Source organism: Ictidomys tridecemlineatus, chromosome 9 (assembly GCF_052094955.1).
Source record: "Ictidomys tridecemlineatus isolate mIctTri1 chromosome 9, mIctTri1.hap1, whole genome shotgun sequence".
NCBI lineage: Eukaryota > Metazoa > Chordata > Mammalia > Rodentia > Sciuridae > Ictidomys > Ictidomys tridecemlineatus.
The window spans coordinates 28,130,884-28,146,837 of record NC_135485.1 but is presented as its reverse complement, the minus strand read 5'-3'; the positions used below and the strand labels follow the sequence as shown (position 1 = coordinate 28,146,837).

The 15,954-nt window shown below is 38.8% G+C and overlaps 1 protein-coding gene across 1 annotated transcript in view; it reads right to left on the bottom strand.

Moving 5' to 3' along the window:
* Nucleotides 1-15,954, bottom strand: part of Nwd2 (NACHT and WD repeat domain containing 2) — a 152,078-nt gene that overhangs the window by 85,761 nt on the left and 50,363 nt on the right. Inside the window, exon 2 of the mRNA XM_005319902.5 lies at nt 4,831-4,919. Coding sequence (XP_005319959.2) covers nt 4,831-4,919 — 89 coding nt within the window. The remainder of the gene's footprint in view (nt 1-4,830; nt 4,920-15,954) is intronic.

Sequence of the window (15,954 nt, the reverse complement as noted above, 5' to 3'; positions counted from 1 at the left end):
TTTGGGTACCTGTCACTGGGAAGTCAGGCTTTGAGATGGCCTTTGAAGGACAGGGATAAGGGTGGCTAGGGGTGAAAGGGGTATGTCTGATAGGAGGGGAAAATTGAAATGCGTACAGAGAATGAGATCTCAGAGTCCAAAACGAGCCATGGGCCAGCTGTGTTCCAAGGACAGGCTAACAATGGCCTGACTGCTAGTGTTAGGAGGAATAGCAGAAAAGCTGGAGAAATAGCTAGGCTCATATTAAAACCCTGGAGGCCATGGATGCCATTCAACACCTAAAGGAACCCACAATATGACCTTTCAAGAGGATGCTCTGGTGGTGGTGTATAGAAAGACTCAAGTAGGGTGCTGGTGGTGGGTGGTTCTGCTAAGCATATTTTTCTAAAACCCTACTCAACATGGAACTCTGTTCCAGGCCCTGGGGACTTAAAAACAAAAGAGTTCCTTCCTTACAGACTGTGGCCTGGTGGGGGTAAGCAGGAAAAGACCTGTTATGATGCTATATCTTCATTCACTACTTGCAGCCCTGCAGGTTAGAGCGGGGTCTGAGCAGCAGGAATGGAGAGGAGATTTGAAAGCAAGAACAGGTGGTATCTGGGGAAGAATCATCAGCCTTTTATCTATTGGGTCCCACACCACATGCTTTCGTCCCAGTCTGCTTTTATTTTTCTCAGTTCATTCCCCTTCTTATTTTTCTACCCTCTTTGTAGCCAAAGGCACTTAGTGAACACCAGCAAATTAAATGCCACGTTTAAGCGCTGTGCCTTTTTCTGAATCCACGGGCGTTCATCACTTTGAGAGGGCTTGGTGTTCTTTCCACTGTTGTTTTCCTCTCTGAGTAGTCACTCTATAGGTCACACGCAGAATTAATTGAAGTTCACATAATCAGACTGGCGCATTTTCATTAAACATCCGAGTTTCAATGAAAGAAACAAAGGCAATGCCACAGAATGGCCCACTAAACAGGCACGGAGATCAAAGGCACACGGGCTGGCTTAACATACTACTGCATGTTTATCAATCTAATTTAAGAAAGCTTTTGTTAAATGGCTTATGATGTACCAGCTGCTTAAATGACCACTGGGATGAGCTGAATAAGACACACGTGCAGTCCTTAAAGACAGACAAGGAAGCGCCCACCAAGTGACATCTCCTTCTCTCCATTGCTCATGTTAGAGCCTGCCATGACCACTTCTTGTTCCACCATTCCTCCCTGTTCAAAGTGCCAAAGCAAGCCTCTGAAAGTCTTATCATGTTGCTCTTTTCCTCTCATTCAGTGAAATTTCATGTCCTTAATCTTGGCCCGTAATGTCCCTTATGATCCAACTTTGATGTCAACTGTAATTCTTTCCCTCAATCCACTCCACTCATTCTTGGCTTCTTTACTTTTCTTGGGATGTTCTAAACCCACTCCTGTCTCAGATCCTTTTCCTTGTTCCTTACTTCTGGAATTCTCCTTTCCTTGACATCTACACGATTTGCTGTCACCTTCTGCAGATTTCTGCTCAAGTTCTTTTTGGACCACCTGGCATTCCCTAAACCCCCTTACCCTGCTTTGTTTTTCATCAAAACATTTACCAGATAAGCTGCACTTATTACTGCTGGAATTTATCCATTTATTGTCTGTATCCCTCAACAACACTGAAAACTTTACAGAAGAGGGCCTCTGGGGTTTGCTCCTGTAGTCCCAGAGCTTAGAATGCTGACCAGCATGTGGTCAGTGCTCAACACACACTTTTAAAATATACTGAATGATTGGTAGTTATGCATAGAATTTTAGAGGAACAATAAGAAGGGCATATGGCACATCTTGGAATTAGAGAAAGTTTTCTTAAGGAAAACTTTGTGTGTTCATTCCTCATTCATTAGTAAAGTCTTACAGACTTTTCCTAGGTACCAGGTACTATTCTAGAGACATGAATGTAGCTGCCATGAAGGCAGACAAGCCCCTGTTCTTGTGGGAGAAAGAAAATAATCAAGCCAATCCATCAGTAAACAAGAAAGATATCTGAGACTGACACATGCTATGCAAAGAACTGAAAATATTGCATCATAGGGGCTGGGGATGTGGCTCAAGCGGTAGCGCGCTGGCCTGGCATGCATGCGGCCCGGGTTCCATCCTCAGCACCACATACCAACAAAGATGTTGTGTCCACCAAAAACTAAAAAATAAATATTAAAAACACACACACACACTCTCTTTAAAAAAAATACTGCATCATAAAATATCTATGTTGTGACTTCAGACTGTATCATCAGAGAATCATCTCTAGGAAATGACATTTCAGTGGAGACCCGAGGGACAATTAGAAAGCAGGCCTATGAGGATGAAGAGCTAAGTATTCCTGATACGGATCATGGCTGAAGGAAAGAGCCAAAGCAGCACAAGAGGCGGCAGAGCAGTGGGCCAGGAAGAGAGGAGAGCAATTTGAGATCAGGCCAGAGATTGCAGGAGGTGGCATAGAGGAGGAGCCAGATGGAAAGCATGCAGGTGGAGGGACTAAACCCGCAAACATGAGCAAACAGAGGCAGGTACCAAATAGACTGGTGTGTCTAAGTGACTTGGAAATGGATTTCTTCTGGGTGCAGGGCACAAGCAGAGATGGAATCTGGGATACTGTGAGGTGAACTGGCTTCTCAGGAAGCTTCTGGCACATATTTTATTGCCGCTGAGGAGAGAGAACAATCTCGCTGGAAAATATAGCTTCAGGGAAAAGCTCCATAAATAACCTACTATAAAAGTCTAGAGTAAGAAGTACAGTCTTAGAAGGTTCAGATGTTATGTATTTGAGTTCCTGCTGAGTTTACAACTGGTAAGCAACTGCAACCTTGCAAGGTTTACTTATTCTAAACACCACATCGGACCTGTAAGGAGTGACAATCCCTAGTATAAATACTGAGCTGAAGGATGGGCCAATTAACTTACTCTGGGTTCCTAGTCCATGTCTTCTTTCCAGGATCTCACCGACTGACCCAGTACACCTGTCTAGAATGATTCTTGCCCTCAATTTATTCTACAGGCTTTGCCTTCTGCAATTTCCCTCGGGCTCTCTTGTATTCTCCTGTGCTCACCTCTAATTTGGAAATTATACTTTTTTTTCCCCTCAGCAAATACTTGTCAGTACTGTGTTCTATGGAGGCCAGTCAACAACCTCCTCTATTTAATAACAGGAAGGATGCAAAACAAACTCAAAGATGGGATTAATGTGCTTGGACACATTTCTTTTTCTATAGCAACAGAGTCCCGAAGGAGTGTCCAAGTCGTCGGGAATCCTGACAGATTGGAAGTTTTGTAACAATCGGGACCCTGTTATCAGTAGAACCAGATTCCTCAGAGAAGGCAGTGCTGAATTCATGACAAGGAATATAATTTAGGCTCACAATTTATCAAGTAAATGGTGACTTATGAGTAACTATTCACTATGTGTGTCATACGGCCTGCTGCTGACACTGTGCTCTGAGACTGAGGCCATTTAGAGACAATTACTTTATACATCATATTAGAACACATCATGAGGTATACCAAGATAAAATATTTATCTAAGAGGCAACAAAAATGAAGGGTGACATTTTCATCCATTAACAATGGTACATTTTCCATTCTTGTACCATAAACCCTATTACATATGCATCACTTGGCAATGTCGATGTGCAGTTGAGGTAGTACCAGACACTTAAGATTTCCATTGTAAGTGCAAATGGTGGCCAGCTGAAAAATTCTGAATAGATACTATTATCCAGGAGCCATTTACTTTTTCAAGTTTTGAATGTCCAAGATGCATTCAATGTTTTCAAGTACTGTTTGTTTTTCCCCAGGTGCAAAATCTACGGTGTATAAAAACCATATGAACTTTAGCAATGACATGGGAAGTAACTGTCAGGCTGATACACACATACACACATAAAAGCTGTTTTAGTTAGCTCTTCTTTGCTGTGATCAAAATATCTGTCATGAACAACTCAGAAGAGGGAAATTTATTTTAGCTCATTGTTCCAGAGGTTTAGTTCATGGTGGGCCAACTCCACTGCTTTGGGCCCAAGGACAGGCAGCACATCATGGTGCTACTTCATTCATGGTGGCCAGGAAGGAGAGGCAAGGGAGAAGGGGCCATTGGGAAGATGAACTCTTCCATTGCATGCCCCAGAGACCCACCTCCTTCAGCCACACCCACCTGCCTTCAGGTTCCACCTGGTCAGTCCATTCAAACTAGAATGGACTTAAAAGGTTACAACCCTCATTCATCATTTTGCCTCTGAATGTTCCTACATTAACACAGGAGCTTTTGGGGGATACCTCATATTCAAACCTTAATACACCCCCCCATACACACACACACTTTTGGGTAAATGGTAAAGCTCTGAAATACTCAGAAAAAAAGAATATTCTACAATGTGAATTAAAAACCAGAAGGCAGTTAGAAGGTAAGAGCTGGCCAGGCTGCTGAAAAAGAAATACTTTGAAAAAGTTGGCCCTGCCTTTAGATGCAGAACATCCCAGAAGACCACAGCTTAAAATTTAAGGGCAGGTGCTCAGTGACCTATCTTTTTGATAGTAGAGACTGTTAAAAAGCAAATGAATATGTTTTTTTTTTTTAAACAAAAAGATAGCCAGTACCAGGCAGGGTCCAAGAATCACAGCAAAAAATTAAAAAACATTAAAAATAACTTTTATTTCCATTTTCCAATATTTCTTTTATACCCATCCTAATAGAAATGAACATTTTCAGGGCTTACAACTTGTATTTTACCACACTCGAATTCTAAAAAGAAACAAACGACTACTTATTCAGCTGATATAATTAAAAATGAAATTAGCATTAGAGTTACCTGAAATTCCAGTCCATAGTTTTCTCTGCAGAATTCTCTCAGTTTAGGATATACATTTTCTCTCAGTGCCCGTCTTTCTGCTCCAGTGTCTATAGTAGAAAAACAAACATACAAGTGAGGTATGCCCACATATTTCGGGAAAATAATAAAAACTTAAATATTAATGTTAATATATGAAATTGGGGTGCTAAGTTTTGAAGTGGTGGGATATTGGGCTGCTGGGATAATTCCCCAGAGATCTACCCAGTAGGCATGTATAAGTAGCACACAGGATGGACGAGAGCCTCACTGGTCCATTTTCTGTGCAGGATTGAGAACTGAGTTGATTCTTTATGCCCACATTGGAGTTTATCAAACTTTTAAATAGTCATGACCACCCTGTCTTTGGGGGAAGTAGGTGACATTATAGATTCCCCTGTTTTAGCTCAATGACATGCAAAAATTTCAACTCACACACGCATTGATTTAGTTATTGATGTACCAAAAATCCACACCATATATTTTCCTGTAGAGATTAGAAATAATGCAACGTTTACAAATTTGACACAGTATCCAGGCAATCAGCATAAAAATTTATGAGAGACCAATAGTGGAAGCAAACATGAAAAACTAGCAGATCCCACCCTCTGTAGATTCAATGGGGCAAGGGTTTAACAGGAACACCTCACATTTTAGGTTTAGGGACTTTGTTATATTAAGAATGGTTATTTTTTTTTAATGTGCCACATCATGAAAAAGTTCTGAAATAAAATATTTTTATCCTGTCATTAGAAAATATGAGACAAAGAACCTGAAACCAGAATTAGAGAACAAACCCACACGCATTTAATGTTAAACATTTTGCACAGAAAGGAATTCCCAAGCCTCCTGTGCTGAATGCCATGATTCTCTTGCATCCATGGTGACACTCTAGAAGTATTACAGCCAAAGAGGGGTGTCCTTGCCCCATGAACTCCAGTGAACCATTGGAAAGTTTTTTTTTTTCCTTTCAAAAATTAAGTGAATGTGTTATCTCATGAAAAGTGTCCTTTGCTAAATGTACCTTAATCCCAGCTGAAATGATGGAACATCTGCAGGGCACATTTACAATGCAGATAAGAACTCAAAAGAATTTCCTTCTTATTCTCAAGCACATCTGCCCATGAAATATTTAACCATAAGCTGTGGGACCCACTCTGTTTTCCTACTATTCTTAAGCCTATTTTGAGAAGAAACAAAGAACCACTTTCAAGAGTCTGAAATGTAGCTACAGCCCAGCAGAGTGGCAGGCACCAGAGTTTAGATGAAAATCAGTCAGAAGAAGAGAGAGCTTCTGATTCCTCTGATACCTAAACAAACTGGGTCTTTCCACACAGTAGATATCCAATGTGGTCCTGAGCCCAAAGTGCAAACAGAAAACCAGGCTGATCCGGGCCCTGTGGTGACGGCATCGCCAGACACAGCACATTAAGCTTTTATATCATTTACATAATCTTGGGATCAGATACCTATCCTCTCTTGCCCCATTTAAAAAGCTGAAAACACCGACTTTATATTAAAGCTGCTAATAATCAATCTCTCTAAAAGGTCTTGACAGATTTTTTTAAAACCCGAAGAACTACAACAACAAAAGTCATTTAAAAAACAAATAGTTCCATATATGGAAGTTGGGAATATATTCAACAGGTCTGAGTGTTCTGAAATTCTAAAGTTAGTATTTGATACATGAAATAATTATGGAATGATAGAAGGAACAGAAATTTCTTGTTTCTTAAAAAAAAATCTAATTATAATTCTTATTACTGAGTACTGAGGCCTGCATGTGCAAAAGTGAGGAGGAAAAGACAGAAATATAGTACTCAATCACTAATATTTACTAATAGTGAATAGTCTTACTATAATCTGGTAGTGTGCTAAGCAAGCCTATGTGTTTTTTTTTTTCCCTTGGTCATTTCTGATGACAACCATATGAAATAGGTGAAATTTTTATTCTGTTCTTTTGATAGAAGAAACTAAAGACAGGGGGATTAAGAAACTGGCCAGGTTATATGGTCACTAGTTTAGACAACTCAGATTGGAAGCCATGCATTGCTCTGCTTTACCCCGGAGATAGGCAACTACAAAAAGAATCGACCTTTGAAAGCAATGAATATAATAGCTATAAAAAATGGCTAAGGGTCGTAGAAATTCTAATGTGTCCAATAAATAAATTTGAGGTATCCTTGATGGATTCTTCTTTCTCTGTTACAAACTCCTACCATAGCCAATCCATCAAGATCTTCCTCTAAACAAATCCTGAAGTGATCCAGCTCTTCCCTCTGCTACTGGATGCAAGCCAAATCCCTCTCTCAACTGGACTGGATCCCTGTTTCATATTTGTTTTCTTCAATCCATTCCACACAGAGCTGCCAGAAGGACCTTTTCAACAAGTAAATCTGATCATATCATGACCATCTTTTAAATCCTCCAACAGCTTTGCATGAAACTTGGACGGAAATCCACACTCTTTATGTTGAGAGCTTTCACCTTCCCCAAGTTCTTCTCCTACTACTTCCCTGTTCATGCCACCCCAGCAGGGCTGGCCTCCAGCAGGTTCCCCGATTACAGTCCCATGAATGGGCCTTTGCTCTTGCTGTATCTTCCTCCCACAACCCTGAGTCCTGGATCTGCTTGAGGCATCTCTGGACACTGGAGTGTCCCCTTTAGTTCACCTTCTCAGAGAGCCCTTCCCCAAGCACTCTCTCCACAGCAGCCTCTGAACCACTGTCCACTACCTTCTTTTAAATTTTCCATACAACTCATCACTACGGTTGCTGTTTGTTTACTATCTTCCCCACAAAAATGTGAGCTCAACGGGGAGTTGGAATCTTCTGCCTCATTGGCTGGTGCCTCCCCAGTGATTAGAGTCATGATCAATGAGTGAGAGTGAGTGAAAAACCCACACATGACGGTGACAAACCATACCCTGGCCTTACTACCCACCCGACAATAACCTCCCGGAGCACAGAGGCCTCCTAAGATACAATTCGTCATTGGGAAGATATAAAAACAAGACTGAGATTCTGGAAAATAAATGATGGGGTTTAGATATTTAGTGTCATAAGGTAAATGAAAAGAGTGAAATATGAATTTCAGATTTCCATATTTCTAGCAGAATACGAGTATTTTCTTATCAAGCTATTTTGAACCTTGCTAAATATGTGAAGGAAGTACCCAGACCATACCTGGTACACATTCTGGTGCTCTTATTTTATGAGAATGAATCATATTTCCCTATATTTGTATTAATATGTGATGATTGGTTCTGGAAATGGAAAAGTAATTGAGATAGAATGGATTAATTGTGATGGATGACAGATAAGCTGGCTTAATTAAATAAAACCCCCCCTGATTCATACCGACGGCAAATCCGGAAGGCTGGCAATTAAAAACACTTGAATGTCAGAGACAGGAAAAATTAACTTGCAGAATCTCACACATAAAAAGGGACCTCTTCAAGTATAGATCAGACGAGGTGCGTCACCATGTATTTTTTATACATAGTCGGTACATCCGTTTGAATCTGCTCTGCTCCTTCGTGCTTTGAAAAGGTGCATTAACACTTTGGCTGTGCTATTAGGTTTCTGAGCAGTTGCTTTCTAAATGATTCTTTGGTGATCTCAGAGTAAGTGAAAGTCTGTATGCAGTGTCTGAATTACCCACAGGAAGTATATTAGTTGGGGAGAATTATTAATCAAAACCAAGATCCTTGAAACATCTTGATATAACTTCAGAAGGGTTTAGATTAATTCTGAATGCTTATTAAACATAAAAGAGTGTTGAATGACCATATTGGAGAGCAACCTTACCCAACTCCTGCCTTGCCCAGTAGAAGGCCACAGACATTAGATTAAGTTATTTTTCTGACTGTTGGCAGCTCAGAAAATGTGTTTAGGATCCATGACACACACTCTGCTAAGTTTGTCACATTAGCTCAGTGCCCCAGGTTTCCACGTATTTGCTCTTGCTTAGATTTTCTCTCTCATAGCTTCTTAGCCAATGATCTTATGGATAGTATATCTGGCTTTTTGTGGTTCTTATTTGGATTAACTCCTTGTTGTACATTCCCAAAACTATGTCTCCTCTCCATGGCCCTCTGAAAAATTCTCTAAACCCAACCAGCCACACTCACCCCTCCACATTCAAATCTTGTCAATTTTATGTCATAAACATCTTTTTATCCCACTGTTTTCACACCCATCTTCTCTCAACTCCAATTCTGTTCGTCTAACTCATTATCTGTCCCTCACTCACCACAGGCTAATGCACCATAGAGCTACTGGAGATAAATTCCAAGACAAAACAAAAGCAAAAATGAATCTGATCAATAGAAACTTTGGCTAGCCTTTGGTGGGCCAGAGGACAAAGGCTAGAATGCTTAGCAGCTATCAGTACTGACAACCACAGATGTCTGTTTCTTTTCTATTCTTCCAGGTTTTCTTCCCATTTCTACCTAACAAACATTAAAAACTTAAATTAAATATTTTGACCCTAGAAAAGTAATGAATTGGACTCATTCAGTGATGACTGTGAAAACGTTGCATTCTTTCATTTTATCCCCACAAGTTTATTATGAGACAAACATGACTTGCCTATTTTGCAGAAGAGGAGACAGAGCTTATAAGTCGCTCACTCAAGGCCACACAGCTAAGCTCCACCTTTGACTGTTCACCATAAATCTTCCCAGAGTCTGAGTTGTCAGATGTCACTTGGCTGGAGCCCTGTCCACACATAAAACACTTTTTATGCTCAGAAGCTCCTGTCAATTGCACCCCTATGTGTGACTCCTACTCTTCTGAGTCTCAGTCACGCTCCAGGAACTCCAGCTAGGAACAGGCATGCCCTGTCTTGGCCACCCCACAGCACTCTGCTCACTCCTGTGTGACATCTCATGCTGGATCTCCTGTAGTTTATTGTAGTTATTATTTTTAGTTTGTCTCCCCCATTGGACTGTGAATTCATGGAAGATAGAGACTATTTCATCCATCTTTACATCTTCACAGAAATCAATGATTCCCAGAACATAATTCACATAAGTGAACGGGCGAGTAGAAGCTATTATAGTCAAAACATGAACTAAACTGACTAGAAGACTAATTTGTCTTCAAAAATTAATATGAAAAAATCCAGTTTTATTTTCAAGTATATTGACTATGCTGACAGCTTGAATGGTCCTGTGTGAATCTCAGGTGATGTTACAAAATACACAATGGAGTAAGGCACTGTGAGGAGTGGATTCTCTCCCAAAGGCACAATAATCAAACATGACATTATCAAAATAAGGATTTTAAAGCTCTGGAATCAACAAGAGACTAAAGCCATAAAAACCAAGAAAGGATTATTCTTGAAATAATTTGTCCCTAGTCCCCTCCCTCCTCTCCCTGTTTCCCAGCCGCTGTGAAGTAAGCACCTCTCACCTCCCAAAGCTGTTCTGTCTCACTTCAGGCTCAAAGTAACAGCCAGCCGACCATGCACTGAAACCTCTGAAACCAGGAATCCAAATAAATCTTCTCTCCATGGTTTTTTCTCAGGTGTTTTTGATTCAGTGATGAAAATCTGACTAACATACTACGTTTAAAAAGGGAGAATGAACAGATCCCAAGATACTTATGAAACATCATCAACCATACTGATCTATAAAGAGCCCCAGAAGGAAAGGTGGAATATAAGGGACAATTTCTTTTGAAGAAATAATTGCTAAAACTTCCCTCATTTAAAAGAATATATTAGACTATACATCTAAGAAGTTCAAAGAACTCAAGCAGGATAAATACAAAGATATTTACATTTTAATGAAAGGACTTAAAATCAGCCTACTATAGTGATGCATACACTTTAATGAAATATAGTCAGACTATGGAAACAAAGGTAAAGAAAAAGTCTGAACTCCTCTAAAAGTGAATTGTTACCTACTGGAGAAGAATACAATTAATGGCTACTTCTCATCAGAAGGAATGGTGGTCAAAAGGCAATGGTGCAACTTACAGTACTGAAAAAAGTAAACTAGTATCTCGATGCCCAACAGAACTATTTAAAAAATATGTGCACTCTGCTCTGTGCACATATGAATATATAACTTTTTATGTATAGCTATAAGGCACCAGTTAAAAAAAATAGAAAGAAGTCCAATAAAGAACAGGAAGGGGATCAGTGGGAAGGAAGAAGGAAAAAAAGGGGGCAGTACTGGGGACTGAAGTGTAGCAAATTATGTTACATGCATTTATGAAACCAATTCTGTTCAACTACAATGCAATAAAAAATGACCTTAACAAGTTGAATAGTAGAGAAGATGTTACTGTCATCTCTGCATTAAAGAATATACTAAAGAAATTCCTTTAAGCTTAAAGGAAATGACATTAGATGCAAATATAAATGCATACAAAGGAATGAAGAACTACTCTAAGATTTCATCTAACTGTAGTCAGAATGGCAATTATCAAGAATACAAGCAGCAATAAATGTTGGTGAGGATGTGGGGGAAAAGGTAAACTCATATACGTGGGTGAGACTGCAACTTGTTTCAACCACAGTGGAAGGCAGCATGGAGATTCCTCAGTAAACTTGGAATGGAACCACCATTTGACCCAGTTATCCCACTCCTAGGTCTACACCCAAAGGACTTAAAATCAGCATACTATAGTGATGCACACTCATCAATGTTTATAGCAGCTCAATTCACAATAGCTAAGCTGTGGAACCAACTTAGATGCCCTTCAACAGATGAATGGATAAAGAAAATGTAGCAGATATACACAATGGAACATTACTCAGCCTTATAAAAGAATGAAATTATGGCATTTGCTGATAAATGAATGGAGCTGAAGACTATCATGTTAGTTGAAATAAGCCAGTCCCCCCAAACCAAAGGCCAAATATTTTCTCTGATGTGCAGGTGCTAATTCACAATAAGGGGAGGTCTAGGGAAGAATAGAGGTACTTTGGATTGGACAGAAGGGAGTGAAAGGAAGAGAGGAGATATGTGGGTAGGAAGGGTAGTAGAATGAATCACATTATTACAGACATATGTTCACATATGAATACATGACCAGTGTGATTCTATATCATGTACATCCAGAAGAGAAGTTATACTCCATTTAATTTATGATGTGTTAAAATGCATTGTACTGTCATGTATAACTAAGTAGAACAAAAAAAAATGCAAAAGAAAGAAAGAAATGAACACTGGAAAGGGTAAATACTTAAGTACATTTAAAAGACCATAAAAATTGCTATGATTTGAATAAGTATCTCCCAGAGGCCTATGTGTGGCCCTACTAGAAGATGGTGGAATCTTTAAGAGGTGGAGCCTAGGGCCAGCGTTCTGGTCATTGAGGGTATGTCCTTAAAAGGGGCCTATGGAACTTGCCAATTCTCTCTTGGTTTCCTGGATCCCGATGTGAGCAGCTTGGTTTGCCCCACACTCCTGCCATATGTGCTGCCCCAGCAGAGGCCCATGGTAGAGGAGTCAATCAAGGACTGGGACGTCCCAAATAAACCTTCTCTAAGTTAACTGCTTCAGTTACTTCATAACAGTGGTGGAAAGCTGACTAATACAGTGTACAATATATACTATCTATAAAAGACACTTTACATTAAAAAAACACAAACAGGTTGACAGTAAAAGGATGCAAATATACAATGTTCAGTAACCAAATGCAGACTGGATGTACTACTATCAGAAAAAAATAGGCTTTAATATTAATAGATAAAAGTCAAATGATTCAGCAATTATAATGTGTACACATGTATAAATAAAACCATAAAATATACGAAGCTAAAATGGATGGGATTAAAAGGAGAAATAAATATTCCAACAAGTTTGGTAACTTTAATAACCAGTATTATTTATCTCAATGAATCATCAAGAATGAAGAGAAAAATCAAAGATGTAGGATACTTAAACACAACTATCAAGCAGCCTGATCTGACCTGACATTGTACACATTCATGGAACAACTTGACCTGACATTTATAGAATAATCCACCCAAAGACAGCAGAAACCACATTCTTTTCTAGTGTTCATGGAACACTTCCGATGGTAGACCACATGCTAGACCACAAACAAGTCTCATCAGTTTAACAATATTAAAAACCATAACAAGTGTGATCTCCAACTATAACAGAATTATGTTAGAAATCAATATGAATTTGAGAAATTTCTAGATACTTGGAAATTGAATAAGATCCTTCTAACATACTAATGTGCTAAAATACTTCTAAATACTTGATGCTATCACACATGTATTGAAGAAGAACACACAAATGAAAAGTAAATGTTACGAAATGATGGACATGAACACTCGTTGAAAGCTAGGAAATGCAGCGATGGCAATGGTGACAAAATAAAACCTATCTTTAAACAACTCCAGCAGAGAAATCTCAAATCAGTAATTTAAGAGTCCACTTTCAGAAACTAGGAAGAGAAAACTGAACTCAAAGCAAGGTGAAGGAAGGAAATAATAAGGATTGGGGTATAAATCAATGACATAAAAAGCAGAAAAAAATAGGGGAAGAAAATCAAATTCAAAAGTTGGCTTTTGACAGATCAATAGAATTATAAACTGCTGGCTAGGTTGGCCAAGAAAAGGCAGCAGCAAACAGATGATCCAATTCAGGAATGAGAAGGAGCCATAAATACAAATGCTACAGAAACTAAAAAATGATAAGAGCATATCATGCACAATAACTGTTTTTAATGAATTAGATAATTTAGGTGAAGCAGATTCCTAGAAACACACAAACTACTAAGACTGATTCAAGAAGAAAAAGAAGGCTGGCCTACACACACACACACACACACACACACACACACACACATATCAAGTGAAAAAAGCTATTAAAAAAAATCTTCCTATGAAGAAAATCCTAGGCCGAGTATATAACCAGTACATTATACAAATATTTAAAGAAGGAACCCTTTAGAAACCCTTTCAGAAAATGAGAACAGAACGTTTTAACTCATTCTGTTAAGTCTATATCATCCTAAATCCAGAGTCAGACAGACTTCAAAATACAAAACAGAAGCACACAAATATCCCTCATGATATAGAAGCAAAATTCCTTAACAAAATATTAGTAAGCTGAGTGGGGGGCGGATAATAAGATTAATATTCAAAGATAACTTAATGTAAAATGCCATAGAAACAGAATAAAGAACATACCCATGTGATCACTCAATAAATGCAGAAAAACTGATAAAATTTAGTAGTGTTCAGAATAAAAACTCAGCAACAAGAAATAGAAGGGAACTTCCTCAGCCTCATAAAGGGCATCTACAAAGAACCGAGAGCTGGTACCGTGCTTCAAGGTGTAAGACTGAATGTTTCCCAGATGGGATCAGGAACCTTTCCCTGACACTCCAGCATTTTACAGGAGGTTCCGGTCCGTATAATAAAGAAAAAAATATATAATTTTCTTCATATCATCAGTTTATCCAAATACTCTGAGGAGTTTCCACCAGGAATTAACTGTACTATTTCTACACTTCAATACATTTTAGAAGGAAAAGAATTATATAAGACAAAAATGCTGGATCTGTGTTTCTGGTAACACCGAGGAAAAGAAGCCTCCACAAAATTGCAGTAAAAGTAACACAAATTTGGCATGAAATATTTTAAAAATCTACCTTTTAAGTGTGTTGCGTGGCTGAAATAAAACTAAAGACTGCACAGAGGCCAAACAGAGCAAAAGCAGGACTCCCAGAGTGGAGGCGATCCTTGAGGCCAGGTTTTAGTTAGATTCCATTGAACCCTGGGGACCTGCAGGGATCCTTTTGTCATCTGTAGGTGCACAGTAGATAGGAGACAAAGCCCAGAGCCCTAGTCCAAGGGAGAGCAGGATGACAACAGGTTTTCTAGCAGGAAAGCCTTGTAAAAGGCTGTGAGGGTAAATCTCCAGGAGATTTTCTCCAGGAGAAAACCTGAAGTCACAATCATCTCCGAGATTCCTATTGTCACCACCTGCACCTCCAAAAGGCTTGGCAAGAAAATTCACTGCATTGTCAGGTCTGAAACACTCAGGCTTCATGATTTAAGCTAGTAATTTATAACTGATAACTACTCAGTATAAATTATTGTGATTTATTTTTTTATCTTAAAATACTTTTGGTCGTGACTGGTATCTGAGAAGCACACTGACAATGACTTGATGAATTCCAGCAAAACAAGTGTTAAGGAATATCAAAGCACACACATGCATATACACATTACCTCCCCCCCACACACACACCAACAGATATTCAAGCACACAGGACACCATGAGTAAGGGCAAGCTGAAACAAAAATCTAGATGACTCAAATCCAAACAGAATTAAAAATAATGAAATTATCTGGGATTTAAAACGAATATATAATTTTCTTAAAGGGATAACAGAAGGTACTGAATAAAAAAAATAAACTGTGGAAAACAATGAAGCAGATTTGAAAAAGTAACTGAGGCAACCCATACAAATAAGAAATATGAAAAATTCAAACTCAGTGGAATATATAGTCGGAAAAAGTAAGTGAACAGCCAGACAGACTTAATTATCTAGAATTCATTACAGCGAGAAAAAGTCATAAAAATGAGATGTTAGGAGACAGACATAGAACATATGGAGAGAATCTGAGGTTATCTCTTGAGTTCCAGAAGGATGGGTAGGAGAGATTAGAAAGGGGCAGCAACCAAAGAAATCATGGCTGAATGTTTCTCTGATCTGTTGAAAGATACTACTCTTCAGATTCACAAAAGTCAACGAATTACACACAGAATATAAATAATACCATTTTCAGCATGAAAATAAAGAATAGTAAAAATAAGATATTAAAAATAGGTAGAGAAAAGAGGACTAATGGCACAACATATGCCAATTAATTACATTTTGGCTGACTTGTATTTTGGACAGAGACAAAACTGAGATATTTGTAGGAAACATTATTCAGTATTACACCGAATGGGGGCACTTCTACATATAAGAGCAATTTTGAGACATGAATTAGACAAGATTTTAGAGAAGATTTGATTTGAAAATGAATAGGATTCAGATACAAAGTAGGGAAAAAAGTGATTTTTTTTCCCAGGGGAGAAAGTAGTCATAGAATTTATTATAGAAGGGAGCTGGGCTCAGT